The sequence below is a fragment of the Uloborus diversus genome, unplaced genomic scaffold, assembly GCF_026930045.1.
Source record: "Uloborus diversus isolate 005 unplaced genomic scaffold, Udiv.v.3.1 scaffold_408, whole genome shotgun sequence".
Classification (NCBI taxonomy): Eukaryota; Metazoa; Arthropoda; class Arachnida; order Araneae; family Uloboridae; genus Uloborus; species Uloborus diversus.
The window spans coordinates 72,877-100,468 of NW_026558580.1; the positions used below are offsets into that span (position 1 = coordinate 72,877).

Here is a 27,592-nt window from a genome sequence, read left to right on the forward strand (position 1 = left end):
TTTAGCCTTATTTTATGGCTGGTATATACCTCTCAATTTTTCCTAGCTGTTTCATTTTATCCAATCTAGCAAACTGTTCTTCTGAAAAAGAGTTATTCAGCTTTGTCTTTAGGTCTTCATTCAATCTTTCCAGGTCACTCACTTTCTTGGTCAAAATTTTGTTGTCTTTATCCAGCTCTTGCAATTTTATGCTCATTGCTTTGTTCGCCTTCTCCAGTTCCAGAATGACACGGCTCATGGCTCGATTATGCTTCTCAAATTCTTGGATTTCTTTTTTCATGCATTCGTTCTCCCTCTTCAAAAAGGCCATTTGTTGTTCTGCTTCATCGTCCTCTTCCGATTCTTCCTCTGATTCATCAGAAATAACCTGCTAAAAAAAGATAAAATACATAAGTTGCCAGCATGTCAACTTTAAAAATCTTGTAATGAACGCCAACGCTATATTTGCCCGCTTTTTTAACCAACACAAAACAAACAATTAAAAATTAAAGCATTACAATTGTTTCAAACCCTTACCTGTAATTAATCTCTGTTTTGGTCATCACAAACACATACACAAAATAGCGGTGTTGATTTACAAAATAAAAATGAAAAATTACAACAAGCAATTAGCTTCGAAAAGGCAGGTCTGTGCTTTTAACAATTCGAGAATACAAGTGAGCACCTTTAAAACATTGTTTAATATTTTCTGTAAGGTGCACCAATTATATAAATCATTAAGAATATTCTTTTGAAAGAAACTAATAACTTGTTATAACCCTACCTTTTTTTTTCTTCTTCAAATTAATATAGCTTTCAATTTTGCTGAAAAATTTGTTATAACTTGCTGACTTAGCAGCCTTCAAAAATTATCTTTGAAACTTGTTCAAAACAATAGTTTTGTTAGTTCTTATGATTAAATTTTTCTGAAGGTAAACTTCAGACATAAATGCAAGTTAAATCGCAGAAATCACAAATTTGCTTAGCTCGTTGGGATTTCTGCTTTAATACTCCATGTTGTTCGTTTATTTTTAAGCATAGCAACAAATTAATGACTGAGATTAGAATGGTGTCTCTCTAATTTTGAACACACAAAATCCCCCCCCCCTGTTTTTCAGTTTTAATCATACTTTTGATATATTTAAGGGGGGAAGAAAATTTAAATGTCGGCGAAACTGGGGTTAAACCATTAAAACATTTTCACTTTGACTGTGCGATATATTACATGAAACTATACGCATATGAATATGATACATCTAACTTCATATTTGAAAGAAAAAAATGGCACTATTGGTTTGCTTATTTTCTTAATTAATACATTTAACACAAACATAACACATTATGAATTTTAAAATGTATGAAAAATGAGTGTGGATATCAGTGTTCTGCAGTGATTTGTTAACATATAAAATTTCTGTAATTAATTTAAGAAAGATTTTTGAAATTAACTAAGTCAGCGTGCATGTGCTGTGGAAATTTGTGATATCCACAATTTAACGTCGAGTCATAGTTCTGACCTCCTCTGACATATGTTACTAAACATTCTTTTGCACCCTGCATTGCTGTGAGGTATGGCCAGGATGTAAAGCATAGTAAAAAAGAGCCTCTCATACCTCAATGCATCATTTATCTAAAGGGGCTTCAACTAGTTTCTCTATTCTTCTGAAGCAACATTACAGGGAAGTAAGTAAAAAAATAAAAAATAAAAAAAAATATTGGAGACCTAAAATCTAATTATGTTACCATGGCGAATGAATGAATTTTGAATTGGCGAATGAATGAAGAATGAATTTTGTAAGTTAGCAGTAATGCAAAACATTAAAGCTAAAAAGATGCACAGATAAGAACTGCTGCCCCCATAGTATGCTGTTTTGAATGAAGAGAAACAACTTGCTGTAAATACATAGAGTCTTGAAAATCCAAGCCTCGAAAGTTTGAGGTTCTGCTTAATCCAAGGTGCTTTATTTATAGTTCAAGTTAATTTTTTTAGTAGCAAAAACACTAATTTTCATTAAAATTCAAAAAAAAAAAAAAATATTTTATTACAGTAAAAATTAGTAACTACATTCAGTATAAAAATAAAAATACATAATTAAAGTAGGTACATTGAATGAAATTGGTTTCAACAACACTAGCCCTAAGTGGTACAAAATATTCATCACCTACAAGATATGGATTAAGAAATGCCTTGGAGATAATAACTCAACACGTAAAATTGAAATTGATTTGCCACAAAAAACGTGTTAACATGTTGTTTGGAAGATTCAATTGCAATAAAAAGAAGTGCACAACTTGGTGCCACATGAGTTGCATATACGAATATAAAACCATACACAACTAACCGTTTTTGTGTTAACCAAGATACAAACGAATGCACGCACATGTATACAGACGCCATGGAAAGCTCGTGAAAATGGATTCGGGCACAATCAAACCTTGTTATCGCGACACCCGGATTTCATGACACTCTGGATGCCACGTCGCTTTTTCAAAGTCCCGAACTAATGCCATACAGTTTTAATGTTAAGTGGCTCCGGGTTTTATGGCATTTTTTTGGGGCGCAACTCCGGTTACAATTACACTTCGAGCCGCACAGACCGGATCAAATATTTCTTCGCAATTGAAAATTTTTCCGTAAAATAATGAAAACATCTGGAAATGTTTGTTGTAGGAACTTCAGATTCAGACAAGAGATTTGACCAGGCATGACACCTCAAAAATGGTGGAGGACGAGTAGATAAGTTCCGAAAGGTACAGGTTTCAGACTTTGACAAGAGGGACAATGGAAAGGAATTCAAAGCGGGTGGATTGTAATACCCGAAGAGGGAAACAGCAGGAGAAGAGAAAGACCATAACTACCTTAAGCTGTAGGTGGTCACTACAAGCTTCTCCCATGAGAGAAAAAGGGATAAGAGCTTCTCATTATATTGAAAAGGGACACACAACTTTAAGTGGATGAAAAATGTAGAAAGTTTTTTTCACCTTTCGAAAGGTGGGGCTAAGCCGTCAAAATCTAATCAAATTGCGGACAAAAGTAAAGAGTCTTGAATTGATTTCTTTATTCCTGATAATTTTGCTGGAAGGAGGATTAAAAGTGTTATTTGAAAGTTTAGCAAACACTTATTGGAAAGTATTGTAGAATTCAAAAAAAAAAAAAAAATCACAAGTAAAGTTTTTCTTAAATTCTTTTTTTTTACTCACCAATAACTCAAATTTACATTAGTTGAATCTATTTAAAATCATAAACACTATTAATTTCTTTATTAAATCTAACTTTATTGTGAACTAATGTTTAACTCTGAATTTTTAAACTATTTCGGTTATAATGTCGCTCCGGCTATGACGAAACTTTGTTGACAGTCCCAGAGGTGTCGTGATAACAAGGTTCGACTGTACGTTTTAATTGCCTACTAATTTTCAAAATAAATACGTACGGACATCGTGAAAATCTAAAGCCAAAATTTGTTTAGACGTAATTAAAATGGAAATTTATATTGAAATCTGAGTGATAAATTTTTTCTGAAAACCATACTTCCTTTTCTAGACACAAGGAAGTAGTTTTCCTCCTTATGTTGTCCAAATAGTGTACATTTTTAATCAGGGAGAATTTTCTGCATAATCCAAGTTTTCAGTTATTTGAGTTGATGTGAGCACCAATTACCTTGGATTTTCGAGACTATAGTGTAGTAATTGAGTTGCTCATACTGCCATCTATTGGAGGATATTAGAAATTAAGAAATTATTTTTGGAGAAGATCCAAGTTTTCAGCTTGATCATTCACTCTAATTGTCAAAAAATATATTGAATTTTCATATTCGAAGTGCATGGGACGTCACCCTGTATCCTCTGGTGCCCCCCAAAAGTGTGTGTGTGGGGGCGGGGCGGGGCTAGAAGGACACCACCCCTAAATCTGACCATTGTATGGAAAATTGGGGGGGGGGGGAATATATTATAAGATATTAACTTCATTCTTTAAGAGATTTGGGACACTGCCTCAAAAATGAAGATTTTAATTTTATGAAAAATTAAAAGCATGAAATAAATAGTGATGTGCCGAATCTTTAAAAAAGTAGATCCGCAGATATGGACCATTAATTTCAAGATTCACGGATACCGATCTCATGCTTTTTTTTAAACCCAAATCAACTACCCAAGTGTAAAATTTGCTATGGGAGGTATTCCTGCCAGGCTAATGGCACTGTTTCTTCAAAAAATGTCATCTACTGCGAAAATATAATCCAGACTATGATTTACTCTTTAAGGAAATCACCGTTAAAATTGAGGGAGAGTTGGAAGGAGTAGGTCAGCATTGCATTAATGCTTAGATAGAATGTGAAAAATTATTTCTAGCTTGCTTGTTAGATGTAGGATAAAGAAGCAAGAGTGTGAAGCTGCTTCTAGACAGGCTAGAAATGATTTTTCGCATTTTATTTCATCATAAATGCAGCACTGACCCATTCCAACCAACTTATCCCAGCCGATGCAACAACAGAGCTGAGAACACCTTCACAAAGAGTAAAGAGAGAATTTAGTATCACTTTTTTTGAAGGATGCCAAGAAAAACCAAAATGAAGAATAATAAAAACCCCAAAACAATAACAAAAACCAATATTAAATTAAAAACTAAAAAAAAACATGTCCCAGAAGACCAACCTCATATGAAGATGAGTTTCGCAGGTCACAAGGCACATTGCTAACAAATATGAACTGACAGCAGATAGAAGTTTTAAATCATTCAGTTTTTTCTCCTAATCTTCTGACTACGAAATTGCTACCAATCACACGTATAAAACTTAACTTAAAATTGCATTTAAAATTTATTTACCAAGATTATAGCTCCTACCGTATATAACTTGGAAGTTCCAAACAAATATCAAACGCAGAAAACTTCGTACTTTCAATTAGGGTCAATATTTTTAACGTACAAGTTAGTTTTTAATACCATAATGGTGAAAAATGTTAAGTCAGCTTTTAATTCATATATCCGGTGATTAAAGTTCTATAAAACTGCTAACAACAACAACAAGCTAAGAACACTTTCGATCAAGTCACCTTTTGCTTTTGAATGAAAAAAAGAACTATTATCAAAATTGGTTCATCTGTTTAGGAGCTACCATGCCACAAATACACACATTTTAAAAATATTTTACTATCCCTTCCTTTTTGTGAGGGGGGGGGGGGACCAATTGGCTTCGGAAATGATACCTTATAATTTAAATAGGGAATAAAACCAAATTTAAATGGGATTTACGAGTCTTTTAGTCAAATATTTAGGAATTTTTAGAATATAAAAGATTCGTTTCAGAGATTCGTCAAAAAAGTAACGGATACGGATATCCAGAACATCATTAGAAATAAATATAAAATACACACTTATTAAGTCAATTCTTTGTTCTTTACACATGTGAATTTGTGATGTGAATACTATCATTTTTGAGCAATCATTAATTTTGAATTTGAAAGAGTTTGAAGGCAAGGTCCCTTCTCTTTTAGAAGTGAGGGGGCTATTGCCCCCCCCCCTCTGAGCGACCTATGTTGCTGCCATTTTACATCCCCCCCACAGTAGATTTTCAGTAACACCTATCAAATTAAGGTGCCTGCTGTCTATTAAGAGAGCAGCGTCCAGTTAGTAGCCAAATAAAAATTTTAATCTTTTTTCTACTCAAACCAAGCAGCTCCCTTGAAATCTGGGAGGCAGCTGGTTAAGGAGTTTGGCCTGCCTCTGAAAGTCAGCCTGAAGCCACCTACTATGTAATACACCCATATGTAGGTTCTTTGCAGTATTCCTAACTGCATCATATGGCAAACCAAGGGCAGCCAAAAAAAAAAAGACAAATTATCGCAATTATTGAGTTAAAGTACTTCCGTTTTACAACTGTTGCCAAAAGCAATGAAAAACAATACTAAGGATAAAAATAGTTTTAACAAATAATTTCAACAGATTAATTTCAAGGCTGAGTTTAATCAAGCATATATTTCTAGATTTTGGGTATTTTAAATTTTTCATATAACGCAAGCTTTCGAAGATTTCTTTGATTCAAATCATGTAAGTCATCAGTTTAAAAATTGCAATCCGCATTTTTTAAATCCAGCCTTGAAATCAGTTTGTTAACTTACGTCAAGAAAATTAACTTGATAATTACTATTATTTTTCATTGTTTTTGGCAAAAATTAAAAAATGGATTTTGAGTGTTAATTATCTATTCCCTTCATTAAAATACACAATTTCCTTACTAATATGCCTAAGTCAGGCGCAAAAGAAATAAGAGCTTGGAGTGAAAGAGAATGTGAGGATGAAGTGACAGTTCGGAAATTTAAAAAAAAAAAAAAGAAAAAAGGAAAGATGGTATATCTATGACCCTCAATTTTTTTCCCCTTACTCCAAATTTTTTGCAACTCACAGTGTGGGCTCACACTCGGAAGAAATCACAGCCGCAAGAGGGTGGAAGGCGTATACTCGGAAAAAAATAACATTAAATTAAAACTTTAAAAAAATAGAGGAGGATTTGACCACCTATGAATATTGCGGCAAGGGGGGAGGTACACATAAGTTTATGTACACTACTAGGAGGGTTGAAAGGATGAGTCAGTCATGCTCAGGTCTGTAGCGAGGAAGTCACTGAGTATAATAAAAATTAAGTTTCAACTATATAATCATTAGGTCAACTTGCATTTAGAATTGTGTGTTGAGTGTCCAATAAGAAGCAGATAAAATAAAATACCTCTTTTTTGACCAGCTTTTTGCTGCGCAGACGAGGCGAAACATTTTCTTTCTGTTGTGAAGATCCACCATGTTTCTTTTTCTGAGTGGATGGAGATTCTTTAAGCTTTTTGCGTCCAGATTTTCTTTTTTTATCAGCAGTGCTATCATGGCTTGCTAAACTCTTCTTCTTGCTACTTCTTCTTGGAGTCACTGCAGGCTCCACAGAACTTGATCGCTTACGTTTACGTGAAGCAGCCTTTTCTTTCCTTTCTTTTCGAGGTGTTTCAGGAGGATCCGGGAATATCGTGGGAATTGCATTTGGTTTTAATTTCCTCCAACCGTCTTGTCGGTGCAATTCAAATTGGCTTTCTTCAAAGTGTATCTAAAAGAAGCAAATATTTTTTTTAATAAAAAAAAATTCCCTTGACTTAAAAAAAAAAAAAAAAAAAAAAAAGAGAGAGATTTCAATCTGTATTTTATCACAAACAAACAATACCATCAAAAAAAGAAAAACAGAAATTTAAGAGCATATCAATTTCTCATGTTCTTCCAAATTAAAGTTACCATCTTGATAAATCACTTTTATAAATCCTACTAACTGTCTTTAACATATAAGGCAAAAGAGGGCTCATGTGAACACGGGGCACATGTGAACATGGTATGTTTTACTAAGATCACTTCAAACATAAAATCTGGAAAAATTCTCAAATAAGGACAGTAGTAGTTGTATCTCTTGGACTAACATTTAGAGCAATGTGCCATTTTATGTTTCTGTGGTGGCCACTTCTTTGTTTTAGCAGGCATTGAAAAAACTTTATCATCCTCTTCTTCACTTGATAACATTTTTAAAACTAATTGCTAATCTAAAGCTATTACGAAACATAGTACAGTGAAACCTGTGTAAGTTGACCAATTGCGGTGCACTACTTTAGGGGTCAACATAAACGGGTGGACAACTTATAGAGGTTGAATTATATGATAAGATCCAATTCTGTGCCTGAAAATAGCGGTCAACTTACAAGGGTGGTCAACTTAATAGGTTTTACTGTATGAACATTAAAGTAAATTTATGACAATATTTAATTTTTTTTACTAAATTAAAAATTCCTTAATTTTGTGAGTTACCTCTAAAGACGATAGGCACTTGTGAACACAACATCTAGGGGCACAAGTGAACAGTTCCTCTAGCTGCTCTCGTAATATTATTATTAGTACAGGATATTGTACAAGTAAGTGTTAAAAAATAGCTATTTTCCTATAATTAGTTTGAAAAATTATTGTTAATTGTTATTAATATTAAATATTCATTCAATTATGTTTATTATTTTTATTTCTTAATTTTTCTTGTTACTAAATAGTTGATCAAGAATTTAGTGTTATATAATTCTTACAGAAGATAATAAGACAAAAAATATTTTCAGTAAAATCAAAAACTGGAATTCAAAATCATTTTAAAATACATTATCAAAAAATGTGTGAAGCTTAAAAGCAATTATGTGGAATAACCCTTACATAATAAAAAATTCTTTGTATTATGTAGTCATATAAGATTTCTTCTAGTCTATTCAGTGATCGGAATAGGCTACAACAGTGCTTCTCAACCAGTATGCCGCGACAAGATCCTCAGTGTGCCACGGTATTTTTGGAGTTGTAGAATGAGGAAGAACACCTTTTTTACCTGAGCAAGAAATCACATATAATGTACCTAGTTTCATCAAATTAATACCGATGGTGTGAATTTTTATTTTACCAACATGTAAAAAAATCGCACGAAGAACGAAAGAACGACAGGTTCCGATGTAATGAATGAAGTGGTCTAAGTGCCAACTCCAGACGACGAAATCAGACCACTAGTTAATGACATGGCAAGGGTCATTAAAAACAGTGGTTGATAAACTACAAGTAGCTGATTTTTTTTTTTTTTTTTTTTTTCCCAAGTTGATGAATCAACAGATATAAAAGGTGCACTATGCTTGCTGTTTGCTGATGAGGACGACATTCAAGATCATTTTATTTTCTGCAAAGAACTTTCTCATCATGCAACGGGTGATGAAATATTCTGCATTGCAGCTAAATTATCAAAAAGCAATGGGATCCAGTGTTACAACTGCACACACGCAAGAAGTGATGGAGCAGTTGCAAAGATGGGAAATATCGAAGGGTTCTTGTTGAATGCGAAAAACCAAAATACAAGTGCTCAAATCTGTTTCCTCCATCGTGAAACTCTCCTGGCAAACAATATGACATATGAGCTGAAGTTAGCAATGGTTGAAGCAGTAAAAACTGTCAACTTCATACAATTAAGACCACTTAATTCTCATATTTTCATTGTTCTTTTGGAAGACGTGGGGGCAGATCATCACTCCCTGCTTCTTCACACGGTGGTTCGCGGTTTTTTGAAAAGCAAGGTCTAGCCAAGAATTTTTGAGTTGGGAGACAAGGTACTTATTTCTGATGTTTTACGACGAAACGAAACATACCAGTATATTAAAAGACACAAGACAAATATTTTTTGGGAAAACAAGCGTGCGCGGCTGATATTTTTTAAAATTGTAGCGAACTGAATCGAAGAATTCATGGACGCGGTGAGTATCGTGTTCATATGTATGCCCAATTAAACGGATTCAAACCAAAAATTCAGCAGTGGAGAGAGGAATTTGATTGTGGCCCGCAGGACATGTTTAAACGGATGAACAATAGTTTAGGGCAAACCTAGCCTGACAGTATTATGAAGGCAACGCAGTTTCAAATTACAGCATTACAATGCTGCCTGCTATAATTACAATACGAAAGAAAAGCTTAAAATGATGGTAGAATATTTGGTCATGACTCAGAACAAAGTTTAAGTGCTACTTCAAGTTGACTGGCATGGAACAATATGACTGGGTTCGTGATCCGTTGACGATCAGTGAAGAACTTTTTTCACAAGAGAAATTTATTGATTTCAGAGTGACCGCTCCTCAAAACTGGGTTTTAGCGTCTTTGAACGTATATTGGCTATTAGTAAATGGAGTACACATACCTAAAAATTTCTTATCATGTCATTTATGAGCTGTTACTACATTATTCTTAGCATTGACACTTTTCAAGTACAACAAAATATTGTGGCTAGATCCTCGATTTAAAAACTTCTTGTGGCTTTTTTCATCATAGAGCTGAATAAAAAGCGTCAGTTTCCCTCAAGACAGGCATAACTTTCTCAGTTGTGTTAAGTGAAAGTTTGGGACTTGCTGGTCACAATAATTACCAAAATTCATGATGAACTTTAATTCGATTTCTAAAGAAACAGAAATATTTAAAAAATTAAATGTTGAATCCATATGGAAAATGGAAACCATATTGACCTATGAAATTTGGTTCAGTGTGCCGCAAGAATCGAGTTAACTATCAAGTGTGCCGTAAAGTAAAAAAAGTTGAGAAGCACTGGGCTACAAGAATTTCGAATTTGACAGTGAGCAGTTATATATTCAGAAAAATATATTTTCTTAGTAGAACAATTACTGTACAATTGAAACTGACGCAGTATAGGTTACAAACCCTTCAGCGCGTTTGTTTTAGGTACATGTTCCATATTGAAGAATTTTCCTTCAAAATATGATACAGTAAAACCTGTAAAAATGGTGGTCAACAAACCACCCTTGTAAGTTGACCACCTGTCTATGTTGACCGCTTTTGTCAGGAACGGAATTAGTCCTATCTCACATAGTGAAGGAAAACCTCCGTAACTTGACCACCTCTCTATCTTGACCACCTGTCTATCTTGACCACTAATGTACGCCAAATTTGGTTTGGAGTATTGTAAAAACCCTTTGTAAGTTGACCACTTGGTTTATTTTATTAAACATTCTTCAGCAAATTATTTTATTTTATTATTTATTCATTTATTATTATTATTTTTTTTTTATATAACTTTCCAAAAATGTTTTTAATGCTTTGATGACAGACTAGCATTATACTAACTAAACAGCAGCATAAAGCTTATGCGGTTCTTTATTCTCAACTTGTTTTTCATTTGTTGTTCTAAATAAGATAGCTTTTTGTACTCTGTTCAATGAAAATAGGTGTCAATAGAAAAGTTCAAAGTCTTTTCTTTCAGTTGCATTATGTTGTGGCAACACATGAATTGTGCTAAAAAAAGCAGGCCCGGATCTATACGTTTTGGGCCCCCCTGCAGCAAAATGTGTAGGGCCCCTCCCTAGTGGCCAGCTGTGTCTATTTGTAAAGTGAATGAGTCTTAGTTCTAGTTTTTTTCGATTTCTTCTTCAATTTCTAGGGCCGTTAGCCCCTTTAAGGACGCGGGCCCCTCGCACCGCGGGTACGCAGATCTAGGCCTGCTAATGGGTAAAGTTACATGTTTCTGGCGCAAGGGATTAAGAGATAAAACAATTTAATTTTGCCTTTATGAACTGGGAGAGTCGCGCTTATTGCTCTTTGTACTATAAGTTGTTCAAAAAAGGCTTGAAAAAGAAAGTTAGTTGAACTTGAGATTAATAAAAAGTATGAAATATTATATTAAATTTAATTGAAAATGGAGAAAGCCAGAGAAAATTAGCCGGTACATATGCAATTTCTAAAACTACAGTCTAATATAGTTAAAAACAAGGAAAAAATAACAAAATTATTTGAATAGTATTTTTAATTATTGTTTCACTTTCAATAATGTTGAACAATGAAAGTGAATTGAACATAAAGAATAAGGGTGAATAACTCAAAAAATGAATACATGGTGCAAGAAATGACAAAAAATTAAAAAAAAAAATCATTACCGCCCTTTATAAGTTAACCACCTGTCTAAGTTGACCATCAAAGTACTGCACCGCGAGTGGTCAACTTACACAGGTTTCACTGTACTTCTGCATTTTTTACCTGTGTTCATATGTGCTCCAAGCCTGTTCACATGCGCCCCCTTTAGGGGCGCAATGTGAACAACTGCAGACTTTTAAAAAATACCATAAAGTAAAGAAATACATTTTTTAAATCCCCCCTCCCCGACCCCCCCCCCCCCCCAAAAAAAAAATGATTACACAAAGAAAAGATTACACAATATCATGGGAACACTTCTGCATTGAGAAATTGATAATATTTTTTGAAAAATAAAGAAATGAAAAAAAAAGGTGCCCCGTTTTCCCCTACTTGTAGCAGTAAATGCCAAATACCAGATTTCTGAACTTTGATTTTTGATACAGTGGAGACTGTATTTCAATGCAAACGCAACAAGTAACAACTATTAATTGCAAAAATGAATGTGTGAAATGAAACCTTCACACACACAAAAAAAAAAACTATGAGTTGACAAAAAAAAAACAAAAAAAAAACAAATAAGCTCTTTTACACTAGTATAAAAACAGCACATTTAGGTTCATAAACATGTTTCTTCCTCTTCATTATTTTTCTTTTGCTAACACTTTCGGAGCATACAGCTATGACTTTTTTTAGGGTGTTGTGAATGCGTAAATTTTTTAGGAATTTAAATGGTTCTTTCATTTAATATTATTAATTATTTTGATAATTTCAAGCATCTGTGAATATTAAGATGCATTATTATTTATTATAGTAATTAGGGCCTCATAAATAATCAGCAAACAACATTTTTTCGTGATTCTGACATCCTGGATCTAGTGAGTGGATAGTAATTGGTTTTCAACTGTATTTTGTTACATATTGCTTCGATTCAAAGCATCTAAGAAACAAAGGCCACGCGGCTCAGATTGTTAGAGCATCTGAGCCGCGTGCCTTTGTTTCTTAGATGCTAAGCGTATATGAAGATCATGAGTTCAAATCACCCGGGCAGAAAAATACTGTTCTAAAGAATTCTTCAGCAGAATTCTGATTGACATTTCAGTGAACATATAATCTAAACTCATTGCAGAGGTCTGAGCTACAGTTTTGTTGCTGTTAAAATTAGGAAACAAAACATTAATTTGTATTTCTATACATTAGCACTTCTGATTGACTTTTATCTATAATGAGTTTTAAAACACCAATATTACAATTAGTCATTTACAAATAAATATGCTTCACAATTTAAAAAAATGCATCAAAAGAAAGAAAATTATCCTGCACTTCTGCTAGCTTTATGATTTGCATAGTCTAACAGCTGCATTTTCAAGAGTCATCGTTATTTTTTGTTAACTGTGAATACTAATTTTGGTTTAAAAGCTTTGAATTAAGATAGAAAGGTGAAAAACTGTTTCTGGGTAGTTCTCAAAAGGTGGGAACAAAAACGTTGCTTTTGAGCCATTTTTAAAATTTTGGAATTTGAAATCAATTTTGCTCTTATTGCATAGCATGTACACCTAGAACATCATACACAAACATAAAAGGACAGCAGGTATTTATAAAATAAATAAATAGCAAATTTAATGATTGGTCTGTAGGCAACAGATTTTGGACATACAGTTGTCCAGTAGGTAACAGATTTTGGACATCGTCATAAGTTTTAGTTTTTGAACTTTTCAAATGAAAATTTTATCTATTTTTAAATTCTGCAATGAAAAATAGAGGATTTATAAAGTACATGAATGATATTATATAAATTTAATTTGCGTAACAATTTTTATGTTTGCAAAGAATTTTTTTAATTTCAAATCTTATTGTCTACTTCTGAAAAGTTGTGTGGTTTATAGAGAATTGCATTATATAGGTTGGCGTTATAAAGGTATTTTACTGTATAAGACTGAAAAAATATTTGAACAATATAGAGACTACAACTCAAATTTATTTTGTTGCTTTATGACATATTGCTGTACATCCTGAGTAGGAGACCAGGTAGCTCAGTTGGTACAAGAGTAAAGAGCATCCTACAAATAAATAATGCAACAAGTGATAAGATCAATCTTAAAATGGGCCTGAAGTTTTTAAAAGGTTCATTACCCTTGGCTGAATTCTGATGCTCAAATTTCTATGAATATATGATTATGGACGCACGGTTCTAAACAACAGTGTGTTGTTGCTTTGACAATCCGAAAAAAAAAACTTGACATGGTAAAACATCAAAAATACTCAAAGTCATTTTCAGCAATTTCCAAATTCAAAAGTAACACATTTTAAAGACTTTTTAGTTGCTATCCGCAAAACACTGACAAACAAGTGACCTTTTACATAAAAAGTAGTCGAAAACTTTGTACTGCATAGTGAATAAAATATGACAACGTATATAAAGTACAAATACAAAATGAAAAAAGGTTAAAAAACCAGCAAACAGCTGTTTCGGCACTCTAAAATACAAATGCCATCATCAGTGCAAATAAAAACGAAGAGAGGTTCAACCCGACTAAAACACAGTCGAGGCAAACATTGGATTGAACCTTTTGCTGTTATTCAAAAAATTAGGACATTGAAAAAAAAAACAACGGGTTTTTGAATTTCTACTGCTTGAAAGGGTCAGCGGGTCATTAATAATGTGAAAATGTCCCCCCACCCACCCAGTGCATAAAATGTAGACAGAGCGGTCACTTAGTTTCATTCAATGTGCCACCAAAGGACATACAGTGAAACCTCCGAATAGCGGACATTAAAGGGACCAGAAGTTTTGTCCGTTATTGGGAGGTGTCCGCTATTAGGGAGGAACTACTTAATTTACCTTTTTAAAAATGGGCTGTTGTTCCCTTTATAGAACACAATCGAAACAATTGCGAAAGGTTTACTACATTTTACATCAAGTGTAATTAATCTGTTTTTTCTTAATAAAAATATACTGACAGCACACACTTGTCTTAAAAAGCATTTAATCAATTAAAGTAATCAGTTAAAACCGTTTGACATCTCTTTTTTGCATTACAAGCCTGTTTCTCAATATAAATATTTAAATCATTTACCTTAGCAAGTCCTTCAGTGTCCCTTTTGCTCAGGAAAAAGTTTTTCAATTCTTTACTGTATTTCAGTGCTTCCGAAAATTCTCTACTTTTTATGTTTAATTTATTTATTTTATTTCGAGTATCACTATTGCATGATTGACAGTTGACAATATGACCTTGAATATGGGCAAATCTTTTTCATGTCTAAAAATTAAACAACCCAACGAAACCAGGGCGCCATAAAGCCGACTACTACCGGCGCCGCGCCGGTACGCTCAATTGCATCTCCCGAGAGCCCCAGTTTCCTCTTTTTATCTTAACTTTTCAATAGTTATTGTGTACAAAATTCATTGAAATCTTAAGAAAAACATACGTTAATTGTAAGACTGACATCAATTTTCTCTTATCTGCTTTATTACTCTCAAAACTAGCCGTAACAAAATTATGACTTTTTTTTTCTTTTTCATTTTTTGTTGCTTGCAAAAAGTACCATGTCTTTTAGTTCTTTTTTTTTCTGCCCCCAACTTTTAAGCCCCAATCGCTGCCTCTGCCCATTACCACCCTTTTAATTCCAAGAAACAGTAATAAGGAAATTATGGGGGGGGGGGAATATCAGTTGTGGAGGATGAAAAGCTTTGTAAGGCAAGCAGTTACTAAGATATTCTGTGAAAAGAAAAAAAAACGGAAGTGCTACGCCTGCAAGGGAAATTTTTTGTGAAATAACTGTCCGTTATTCGGAGTGTCCGTTATTCAGAGTGAATTACATGGAATTTCCTATATTAAGGGACTGGGACTTGCAAAAATGTCCGTTAATTAGAGGTGTCCGTTATTCGGGAGTGTCCGTTAAGGGAGGTTTCACTGTATATTAAACCTTCACTGTACAGTAAATCATTCTTGAATTAATACTTAGGAATTGAGGGCTCTCCTCAGAAATTTTTTGAAATTCAAACATTAAAAATGTTTTATGTGATATTAGATGATTTATTTGTTTTTACATTTTTAAGCAAGATCTTGAAAAAACATTTAAATAATTAAAAGTGAGCGAAAGTCCCGATTTTGAACAAGCAGTGCAGCTTTTTATCTCAGTCCTGCTGGCAAATGTCTTGTCCCAAAATGTTCTGCTCTTCTGTTAAGCTCCGCCACTTTCTTTCCCCAGTCCCAATCTTAGAGTAGGAATTAAAATGGAAGGAGCAAGTCCAATCCAGGGACGTAACTAGGTAATTTTCGAACAGGGGCAAGATCTCGTTTCGGCGCCCTTCGGGCTCGGATTTTGGTACGAGACAATATCACTCGGTCTCGGGCGGGCACGGTTACAAATTTTTGGGCTCGGGCGGGCCCGGGCTCTCAAAAATGAGCCCGAACTTATCTATGACACTACAAACATGCCATGTTGTTTATTAGATGACTATAATTCATTGCACGTCCTATGCAGGAGTTGTGTATTTAATCAAAATAAAGAGCAAATATTTGCTACATTGACAGTTTTGTTCCGGCTATCATAATTTAGAATTATATAATTTCAGTGAATATATTTTTTAACTTTAAAAATTTGATCTGGATAATGCGGAGATCTGGATAAACGGGAGCAAGACAAGCGACGTTCTACTGTAATTATAAATATGCATCAAAAGTACCAAAGAAAAATTCAAGTTTAGAGCCGTAAAAAAAGCTGATTTCTGACACATTGATTGACGTTGATGATTTAAGCATATTTAAAATATTGTGTGGGTGGAAAAAATATATTGAAACTAAGTCGAAAATTTATCGTTTTAGTTCAATTTATCCTCAAAATAACCCTAGTATTTTCTAAAGAAAAATTGGCAGCCTCCCGAACTTTAAATTGAATCTCCATTATTATAGTGCGAGAGTTTTTTCCACGAATGAGAAAAATTATAAAATTCAACAAATTTGTATTACAACATTCAAATTATATAATCAATGGTCTTTCGCTCTCTTTCTGAATTCAGCGTCAAATAATTTTTTCGACATATCTTAAAATTGATTTAAAGGCTCTCCTCTGATATGCCCCCCTCTTGGCGAGATTTTAATTTTTCGCTCGATACGAAAATCGCCAATAAGGCGATAACTTGGCAACCCTGGTTTTGCAACTTGAACGCTGGAAAGTAGTTTCTCGAAGTCTGTCTTTTTGCACGTGTCTGTGTGGTAGGAGGTAGGTGCTCATATGTTCCGCTCTTAGGGAGATTTTAAGTTGAATACTCTAAAATAAAGTTTCAATTCAAACTTTATTTTAGAGTATTCTTTTTCTTGTTGTTTTTTAATGTTAATTTAGTTGAATTTTCTATTTTAATTATGAGTTCGGTTTGTGATGTTGTCCAAATGTATCAATTGAAATTTTTGAATGAATCTTCTTTTTCTTTTTCGTCAGGTCGTCCAACGTTTGGACGTACCGGAGTCCTAAATAGATTTTTTATATTTAAACTAATTGAAAATAAAGAGGTTTTTTTAGAATTTTTAAGGGAAATTGGTTTACTTAAGAATGAAATGTTATGTTCTAGATGTAATTCTGTTATGAAAATTAAAAAAACTAAAAAATGTTCAGATGGGTTAATTTTTTTTTTGTAGAAAGGTTATTGGGGGTGTTGTTTGTGGAAAAGAAGCAACGATCAGGAGTGGGTCATGGTTTAGTTCTAGCAAGTTGAAAATAGAGGAGATTTTTTTGATAACATATGAGATTTTGATTGGGACCAAAACTGCTGATATTGAAAGTCAATATTTTTTTTCATCACAAACTTTAGCCGATTGGCGAAATTATATTAATGAAGAAATATTAAATTACATTGAATTAAAATCCGAACAAATAGGGGGGGTTGGGAAAGTTATTGAAGTTGATGAATCTAAATTTGGGAAAAGAAAATATAATCGGGGACATGCAGTTGAGGGACAATGGGTTTTTGGGGGGGGGGTTGAACGGGGTTCGGGGAAAACTTTTTTGGTTGCTGTTGGGGATAGGGGTAGGGAAACTCTATTTTTGGCAATTAAGCAGTGGATACTACCAGGCACGACGGTGCACTCCGATTGTTGAAGGGCACATGATACATTGGGGGAGGAGGGGTATGAGCATTTAACAGTCAACCATAAACTTAATTTTGTAGATCCAGAAACTAAATGTCACACTAACACAATTGAATCCACATGGAGACACGTTAAAAGTACTCTACCAACATATAATAGATTAGGGGATTTTAAATTTTATTTAGCTTATTATTTATACAAAGAAAATTGTGAATACAAAAATGAGGATATTTTTGTAAAGTTTTTGGAAATAATTCGCGAAATTAATTGGGTGGAGTACAAAATACAAGTAAAATAAGGTTGTTTTTTTTTGGAATGTTTTTCGTCAAAACAAACATAATTTAAATATTTTTGTAAAGTAATGATAATAAAAAATGGGATAATTTCCCTAAGAGCGGAACATATGTGCACTGCCTCACGTGAGGAAGTAAAAGAAAAGTAAAAAAGGTAAGTGAACATATTTTGAATTATTGTGTTTTTAGTGTGTTTCTGGTAGTTTGTATTTTGGTCTGGTTGGCATTTTTGTAGCACAAAAATGGTGTTAATTTCACATAAAATCTGTGACTTTATTGTATACTGAACGGAGGAGATCTGTGACTTATATCCGACTGTGATGTATATTAAAAGTCGGAGGGATAACGGACCGAGCGGCAGCGAGGTCCTGGCGAGCCCGAGGTCTCATAGTACTTTCGTAATGAGACCGAGGCAGGGCCGGCGAGCCGAGGTCTCATTACGAAAGTACTATGAGACCGAGGGCTCGTATCCCGGAGAAACAACGGAAAAAATTAATGCATTAATTTCATTAAATAATTAATGACATAATTTGAATTTTTCCTGTTGGCGCTAAAAAAGCATCGCTAAGAACGATGTATGACATATGATGTCATACATAGTTTTCTTGGCGACACTTTTTTGGCGCCAACAGGAAAAAGTCGCCAAGAGGGGGGTATATCAGATTTGTTCCGATTTAAAACTATACAAGACAGGCTTGGAGTAATCGCCGATTACGTAATCGTAATCTGAGTAATCGATTACTTTTTTGTGTAATCATAATCATAATCTGTCAATGGGATACTGAGGTAATTGTAATCAAAATCATAATTAGGATTTTCATGCGTAATCGTAACTGTAATCTAAGTAAAATAATCCGTAATTTCCCCTTGTAATCGTGTAATCTTGACTTTCTAAAAGTGAAAACATTAAACTAAAACCGCCCTTTTACTAATGTGTAAAAAGATAACATAGTTCAATCAGGGCTGTCAGATTTTAGCCGGGCCAAAAAAAGCCGGCCGGCTTTTTTTGGTTTAAACCACTTTAAAAAGGCCGGCTTTTATTAAAAAAGCCGGCTTTTTTAGAAAAAATACTTTTTGGTATTTTTAGTGTGATTTAATCAAAATGAAAATTATATATCATTAATGCAATTACTACTCTTTTAATAAAATGGTTAAAAATTAGACAGTTAAATAACAATGTGCAGTACAAAAAAAAAAAAAACATAACAAAACAAACTATTGCTCTATATTATGAAATTATTGAATGGAATTTAAATGATTAGAAATTATTTTCAGTTCAAGTATTCAAAAGATCACAAAACACTGCTGCTTTTAGTACCAGTCATTTGGTTCAGTTTTTAAATAACAGTATACTCTTACCTTTTTTTCTGCTTTTGTTTAATCACCCAAACAGTAAACCACCAACACATTAAAATTTTGCTACATCACAAAAATAGAGAAAAAAAACTAATTTATTAGGGACATGATCCTTTTTGATACAATTTAAATTATTATAAAGGAATGTTTCACTATGTATATAAAAGATCACATACGACTGCTGCTGTATTAAATAAATTACCAATCATTTGGTTGAGCCTTTAAATATCGGTACACTTTCACTAATTTTTCGGCTTTTTCTGCACCTAAGCTGTTTCTGACTTTGCTCCAAATAAAGCCATAATTTGAGAAAATCCTCTCAATGGATGCAGAAGATGGAGGACAACTATGTAATTTTATAAAAAAAATCACAAAAATCATCAGATATTGAACTCTTGGTTTTTGAAGCCTTGATTTTTACTAAATTCCACCATTTTCTTGCTGGAAATTGTTCGATAACGTTTTCAGAAAAAAGTAATGGTGAATAGGTTTCGGAATCTTTTATCTTGAATTTTAGTACACCGGGTAGAAATTGAGGGTACTTTTCTGCAAGCCACATTTCCGCTTCATTTTCCTGTAGATTTGTCAATCGCTTGCCAAAGTATTTGGGATCTGTCATGTGAGCTAGCAGATGAAACGGCTCAATGTGTTGATTAAATCTTTTTCTAATTTTTGCTTCATGGCTTTCTAAAGATGAGTCTCCTATAACATTCAACCATGTCTCCACTGCTTTCGACAAAGTAGCGTTGTCGCTTTGAAGTTCATTGATTGCTTTTGAAATAATTTCAAGCTGCTTACGTAGGTAAACAACTTGAGTATAGATACCAACATTTGTCAGTATACTTCCAATCTGCTGATCAAACTCATCCAAGTGCTCTAATCTGTTTTCATTATACTTGTGAAAATTAATGATGAAAGTTCTTAGACATTCATCTTGTGAATTCCATCTAGTGTCATTGGGTATCTGAGGCATTAAGCCATTTTTCTCCTTTAGCCACCCATGAGCATTGTGCTTATTCCTGAAATATTTTTGCACTTCTAAGACATGTTTAATTAAACTATTTGGTATGATGTCTTTAACACAAAGATTTAGCATGTGTGCTGAGCATCCATAAATCAAAAGTGACTGGTGAGTTTCCTGAATTTGATTTCCTATAGCAGTCATCTTATTTTCATTATCTGTACAAATAGCGAACACTTTCTTATTATACTTGATCTCGACTTCCTCTAGTGTTTCCTTCGCAAAATTAGCACAAAACTCTGCTGTTTTCTTTTCCGAACCACAGTCCATAGCCTTGAAAAGGTAAGATTTAACTCCGGTATGAATACTGCAGGCAAAAATTGGGTCATTTTTTACACTTGACCATCCATCAAGGATTAAAGTTAGAGCTGCTTCATCGACAAGTTCTTTCTTTAAGCAGTTTTCAATATCATCGCAAGCTTCATCAAGTAATTTCCCCGAAAGTTGATGCCTGTTAGGAGGAACGTAACCAGGTCTTAAATCTTCAACCATTTTTTTAAATTCTACATTGCTTGAAACATTGAAAGCTATGTTGTTTGCATAAAAAAATCTAGCAACAGATTTATCCAAATTTTGTTTCTGAGATGCTGTTGTAACTACACCGTAAGAAAATATGGATTTCTGCTTTTGTTCTTTGCTTGAAGAAGGAACTTCTGCACAGTCATTATTGCACTCTTCAACTCTGGGCACTTTAGTAGGAGGCTCAATCTCTGCAATATCAGTTTCTTCAATAGTCCTAGGGGCAATATTCCTTTTGCACTTTTTTAAATGTTCTTTTATTCTTACAGCTCTTTTGCTAACAACAGTTTCGCAATGTTTGCACTTCACTTTTGTGCCAAATTCAGTAAACTCATTCCATTCTGAAGCTTGTTTTCTCCCACATCCTGAAGCCATTATAACTTTGGGAAAATAATAGTGATCACTAAAAATTTGAACTGAGCTACTCAAAGGTTCAAAATGGTTTTAAAGCAGAAAAGAATTGTGATACCATTTTCAATCTGCAATTCCATTCTTTTAAGAGGTGCTATTTTATTGGTTATTGGAACTAGATCAGTAACCAATAGTTGTCAGATAAATTTTTTATTCCCCCAGACTTGGATGGGAGGGTGACCTGTCTGCCCTTCCATTCCTGAAAGGTACCCTTCTTCCCCTTTTATTTGTGAAATGGTTCTGTTCTTGCCTGTTTGATGAGAAACCAGAACCCTGTTGATTTTGAACACAAAAGTGAATAAAATGCAGCAGTACCTTCCTCACTCTATTTCTGCAATCTTTCTCTCCTCCCCTCCCCCCCTCCTACTCAACTAGGATTGTCATTGACTATTGCTCATTCACCAGCTCCCCAATTCTGGAACAAGGAAGGAACATTCTTTCAGGATAATAATACTCTGCCACCTGTTTTTATCTTTAGTTGCACCTTTAATACTTTTGTATGTCACTGCTCCTGTCACTCAAACTAGAGGATCATTCCCATTGATATCCACTCTTTCTTTCTGACTAGCCTCTGCTGAATTCTGAGTAATTGTAAGTTTCTAGAATTGCCTTGAAACCACTAAAGAATACTGGTCATGACCCTCCTTATCACCTTACAAATAGTGCAGAATGGGTTTCTTTGTCCAATTGACATACCTCTGAATGCAATTCCAATGTTTATCTTTTCAGCAGAGTTTAAGTAAAGGGAAGGTGTCTTTTTCCATTTTATAACATTTCATTCAAATTCAAAGCAAGTAATTCAGCAATGATGTATTTTATTTACTATTTATCTACTTGGAAATAAAATAATTAAATTCATTTGAAATAAATTATTTTTTAAACTTTAGAATATAAAAAAAGTAAGAGTTCTGCATTTTAGCAGTGACCTGTTTTTAAGATCAGCTGACCTGTATCTGCTCCCTTCCCCCAGGCGCGCTTTTGATATGAAGTCCTGGAATTATTCAGCTAATATATGATAGCACTTAATTTTGAAGCTAATAAATTAGTAATATTTCAAGCATCAGTTCTTTTCTTCTACTAATCTTGGTTTTTTGCTAAATTCAGAAGGGTGTCATTTGATTATTTTGTAGTATATGTTTTTTTTAAAGCATAGAATAGTCTTTAAAAAAATAAATACTGTACACACAAAAAATACTATGCAGATGTTGTTTTAAGCTGTAACACAATCATTCAAAAGAAACAATTTGACAAAAAATGAGAAATTTTTATCACATTTCAATGAAGCATTTTTTTTTTTTTTTTTTTCACTGTCTTCCTAAGAAAACTGATTTTTTTTAAGTTTAAATTTTCCCAGTTTGTTCTGAGTCACTATACTACATACTTTCTTGTATTGTAATCAAAGATAAACATGTTTAAAGTCATATTGTCGTCTCTGAGCAACAGTAGGATATCATATTGTTATTTCTGGGATTAGATGTCTTACTGTTGCTCTGAGGCGACAATATGGAAGCACTTTTCCATGCTGAAGGTGGAAGAGTAAGCAACAAAAGCGTAAGGATTCTCTCAGACATTTGAAATCATTTGCAGTTTTTGTTTGTATATTCTTTTTATCACCATATTTTCAGCATAAGCATTGCTTTATTACTTGAATTAACATTGGTTATCCTATTAAAATGTAAGGAGGGCATTAGTATAAGTAGTAAAGTATGTAATGCAAAAAAGCCAAAAAAGACCGGCTTTTTTTTAAAAAGGCCAAATAAAGCCGGCTTTTTTAATAAAAGTCGGCCGGTCTGGCTTTTTTTAAAAAAAGCCGGCTTTTTTACAGCCCTGAGTTCAATAGTAACATAGAAAACGACTTCTTTCTTTAAACGACTATTCAGTGCTCGTCCCCACTCGTCCCTGTTTGCAAACGAGAGTCATAAATCAAGCCCTATTTTAAGTGTTTAGTACAATTAGTACCCTGTGGGCATTTTTGCGTTTCAGGGCTTCTCGGGAACCTCTTCCCAAATCTTTACAATTGGTCATTCATCAGTTTCCCTTTCATCTGTCAATGTTAGGCAATCAAGCGAAGCACATTGCAGCCTCAAAATCGTATTTCAGCAGAAAAAGTACAATGATATCAAAAGTACAACTAAGTTTTGCGCAACAAAAAGCTTTTGGTTTTATTTATATTTTCATGAGAAAATAGTGAATGACTGAAAAAAGATTTTGGCAAAAGAAAACCGAATTCGCATTTGTGTTTCAGTGATTCTGTGTTCTTCAGTGAGTTTAAAAATTCTTGCCTTTACAGGTATTGCATTTATTTTTTGCTACATGACATCTAATCTAAACCGTGGTAAATAAGATTTTTTTGTATGTTTCCAAAATAATTTCTCTCATAGTTTCATCTTAAATGTATGTTTATACGTTTACAACTGACATTATCTCTAATTATTGAGTATGTATGAAAGTAAAAAGTTTGCATTGACTGATTTTATAAAATTTGTTTACGTTTTATTGTATCAAGGAATTAACACAAATTTTGAAATTTAATTATATTTTAAGCCACATTTTTAAAGTGAGAAAAATTGAACTTAACTGCTGCATTAAAACTGCGATGTATAAATATTATTATAAAATACTCATTTATGCAAAAAAAAAAGCTGTATAACAAAAAATTGGAAATCATAGCAAAACATGTTATGCCCAATCTTATTATTATTATTTTTAATTTTTTTTTGAGTGTTAAGTTGAAACCTTTTAGTACTTGTAAAAGTGCAGTTTCTTTAGTACGTGATTGATTCAAGAATGAAATCAAAGCATAAGCAAATAGCTTATCAAATGATCATAAAATTGATCCTGTAGAGTTGTAGGGGTCCAACACTCATAAGTATCCTTTTGCTAAAAATAATGCTACCCAAGTATTTTTTCACTTCTTCGTCATCTGCTCCAATTCAATAATTGTTTAGCATTGCTGGAATTTTTTTCTCTTCTCAAAGAATGAGGGGGGAAAAAAACCAGACATCTTTGAAGTATTAATTACACTTAAATGGCATTTAATTCCTTTTTTTTTAAATTTTCAATTGTTTAGTTCCGTATCTTTTAGTTATTACACTTTCTGAGTATTTTATAACATTGCAGTTTTTCTGCATAAAGATCCATATAAGGTTCTTAAAAATAGCTGCGTATTAAATTAACTGATAATATACTAAATAATTGAGAATACAATGCTGAAATATACCACGCAATTTTCAGAAATTATAAGCTCTAAAATGTTGAGCAGTTTAGCAGTAAGTCATTGCCCTTAAGCCAAGGCTAAGGCAGAACAACTGCAATGGCAGCTGAGTCAAAAACAATATGCACTGTGTATCCATTTGAATAAGAGTGTGCCTATACCTGTACAGTCATTGTAGCATTGTGTAATGTACACAGTTTGAATTTTCTAGATGTTTTTTTTTATCTTTCATATAAGGCTCTTTTCCTCAACAGCTCAATAATACAAAATAAATAATCTTTAAGGTAATACTACACGGTAGTTGCAAATATCTCTTTAATAATAAATCAAAAATCAGAATTTTCATCTATCACGTTGTTGATGCAAATGAGTGATATATACAAATTATAATATAAGTCTGTAATCGTAATCAAGATCGTAATCGGCACATTATAATCATAATCGATTACATTTCCTACATAATCGGACAGTTGCTGTAATCGTAATTACGTTTTGCCCGAGGATTATAATTGTAATCGTAATTGTAATCCCACCTTTTTTGGGCTCGTAATCATAATCGTAATCGATTACATTCCCTCGTAATTGACTCCAAGCCTGATACAAGATGAGCAAAAAATATCTCGAGAACGGAGTAAAAAGCAGAAAAAAAGTTCGTGGTACGAGCTAGAGAAGATACTCTTTAGAGAATGGTTCTGTTGGATAAAGATGGTGGCTCCAATTCCTATGGGCTACGGCCAAGGGAAGAGTGTAACGATTTTCCCTTAGGCCCTTGTGGTGGGGTAGACAAGTTCTCGTCATTGTAAAAGCTGAGAGGAAGACATCATGTTGAAAATTCTTAGATAAGATATAACAAGTATTGGTCACTCTGAGAAAACACATTCATGCTATTTACTGCGCCCTCCTACTCTCTGTCTATCCTTCCCACTCTTAATCCACATTAAGCAAACTTTCTGCCAGCGGGGGGGGGGGGGGGGGGGGGTTCTGATAACTTGTTCTTTTTAAAAAAGTTAAATTTAAGCATTTATTTAGTCAGTTTAGCGCCCCCAAAATCTGGCACCCGGGGCTCGAGCCCCGTCTGCCCCCCTCTAGTTACGTCCCTGGTCCAATCATCGGCTTAGCAAAATCTGACCCAAAGACCCCAAGTCAAGGGACTCAACAATGATGAATGGTTTTAACATTTTGTGTGAAACAAGCGAAAGAAGCCCCATTTCTTCCAATGCTTTACTTTAAATTCAATCACGTGACTTGGGGTATTTGGTTCACATAAGAAAGTCTTCACTCCCTCTATTTTACCTCTTTTCAATGGTCCCAATGGACCTACCAAGAGCAATTTTTGTTGCAAATTTTAGAACAACTACAGGACATAACTTTTTATCTGGTCACCTTCAACACTATCGGTGTAGCAAACAATAGTGAATGTCCATTGTGTTCCTCGGACGAAACTATGAGCTTTTTACATTTGATGCATTCTTTTGAACCGACTTGTTTCGTGACTTTTATTCCTCAGAACTTTACCAAGGCTAAATTTTATTGGACTGCCAGAAGGCTTATAGCGAATAATGCCACAGCCTAGCTGACATAGGATAAAAAATAATTTAATGCAATTCCACCATATGAGGAAAAATCTAAATGAAATAGTATTTCAATACTTTCTTGTGGGTATTCATCGTTTTTCAAAATATCTTGTTATGACTAAGCAAAAAAAAAAAAAAAACTTAAGAGCAGCAAAAAAAGTTTTATTGAAAATAGCTTCCAACAGCAAAATGATGACAGCCTGAGAGTCTACTGTATGCCCAAAAATGTGTTGTGTTCTGTACAATTCTGTAACTGATACCATTGAATTATTTTTTCAGTTTGGATTCTGTAAAGGTGCATCTGAATCATTATTCATTCAACAGTTAAGTATGCTCTAATATTTCTAAGTTCAAAAATAATTGGCATGATTTCATAAAAATGCATGTTTAGGAGGGGGACCCATGCCCTAACTATTTTTGATATGAGATCTGAAATCCTACAATTCGATGACATTGAATTTCTGGACAGAAAAAAAAAGACATTGACCCCCCACCCCCCCTTCAGGGCTATGCCCCGAGTTTTAGTTTAAAAATTTAGTAACATCATTCTACATTAACACAAACAATAATTTTACATTAAAAGATTAAACAGAAAACAGATTTATTTTTGAAAATGTAAATTATAAATCAGTGAATTGAAAATTGATTATAACTTAGTCAAAACGAACAGGTTTAAGTTTAAAGATCATCGTTAAAAACCCATCGAGTCCTGATCAAATCTAATTTAATACGATTGAGAACTACATACTCAGACACATCGTTAGAATCACCATTATCAAAATTACAGCACAATCAATGCAATAAATAAATTCTAAGGAAAAAAATTTCTTTGGTATACAGCACTATTACCTAGAGATGAACAATTGAATTCAACAGAATTATAATAACTTTGAAATTTCAAAACTGCCACTTTGTCTATTGTGAAAAAGATTATTATTTAATTCATGAAAGATTTCTAATCCATAGAGCCTACAGATTATTTCTAAAGAGGAAATAAAATTAAGAAAATATTTTACATAAAATAATGCAAATTTACATCAATCAACTGTAAGGTTAAATTTCTAATAAAACAAATGATAATTTTAAATTTGAGTTATTTACAATCGGCGTTTGAATCGACAATGATTACAACGATTTCCGTTCAACGAATATCATGAATTATGATATAAGCGTACCTCACATAATCTGGTGTAAGGAGCAGCTTCAGATTTTTCTAATTTACAATTGTCTATCCAAGTTTTCCTTCGACTTTCATCACGTGGAAATCTAAAAAGTCTAAAAATTTTTCCGGGACGAGTTATTGCAATTTGGTGCCGCACAACCAACCATATTTTTCAAGACATAGCTACGAATACTGTTCCTTTCTCTTTCTCTCTCTGATAATGAGCAAATATGGCGATATGGCGAACTTGTATACCTCCGCTTTCCTGATAACTCGATTAGTACACTACGATCATCTCTTTACTGACAGACGATTAAATTTCCATCTCGCTATCATTGAAATATTTCAAAAATATTTTTAAATAATATTTCTACTTACCTCACACAATTTAGCGTAAGAACCTGGTTCTGTTTCTAATCCTGAACTTTCCATCCACTTTTTTCTTCTCGTTTCCTCACTGGGAAACTTAAAAAATCGTAATTGTTTTATTCGAGACGAATTGGAACATTTCGCCGCCGAACAGACAACCAT

At 33.5% G+C, this 27,592-nt stretch overlaps 1 protein-coding gene across 1 annotated transcript; it reads right to left on the reverse strand.

Annotated features, from left to right (window-relative positions):
* Positions 1–27,592, reverse strand: LOC129233429 (peroxynitrite isomerase THAP4-like). The gene is made up of 4 exons (XM_054867459.1): positions 27,440–27,592; positions 6,714–7,064; positions 1,268–1,285; positions 1–367 (listed from the first exon to the last, which is right to left on the reverse strand). The coding sequence occupies exons 1-4, from the start codon at positions 27,590–27,592 to the stop codon at positions 8–10; spliced, it is 882 nt and encodes a 293-aa protein (XP_054723434.1). The 3' UTR covers positions 1–7.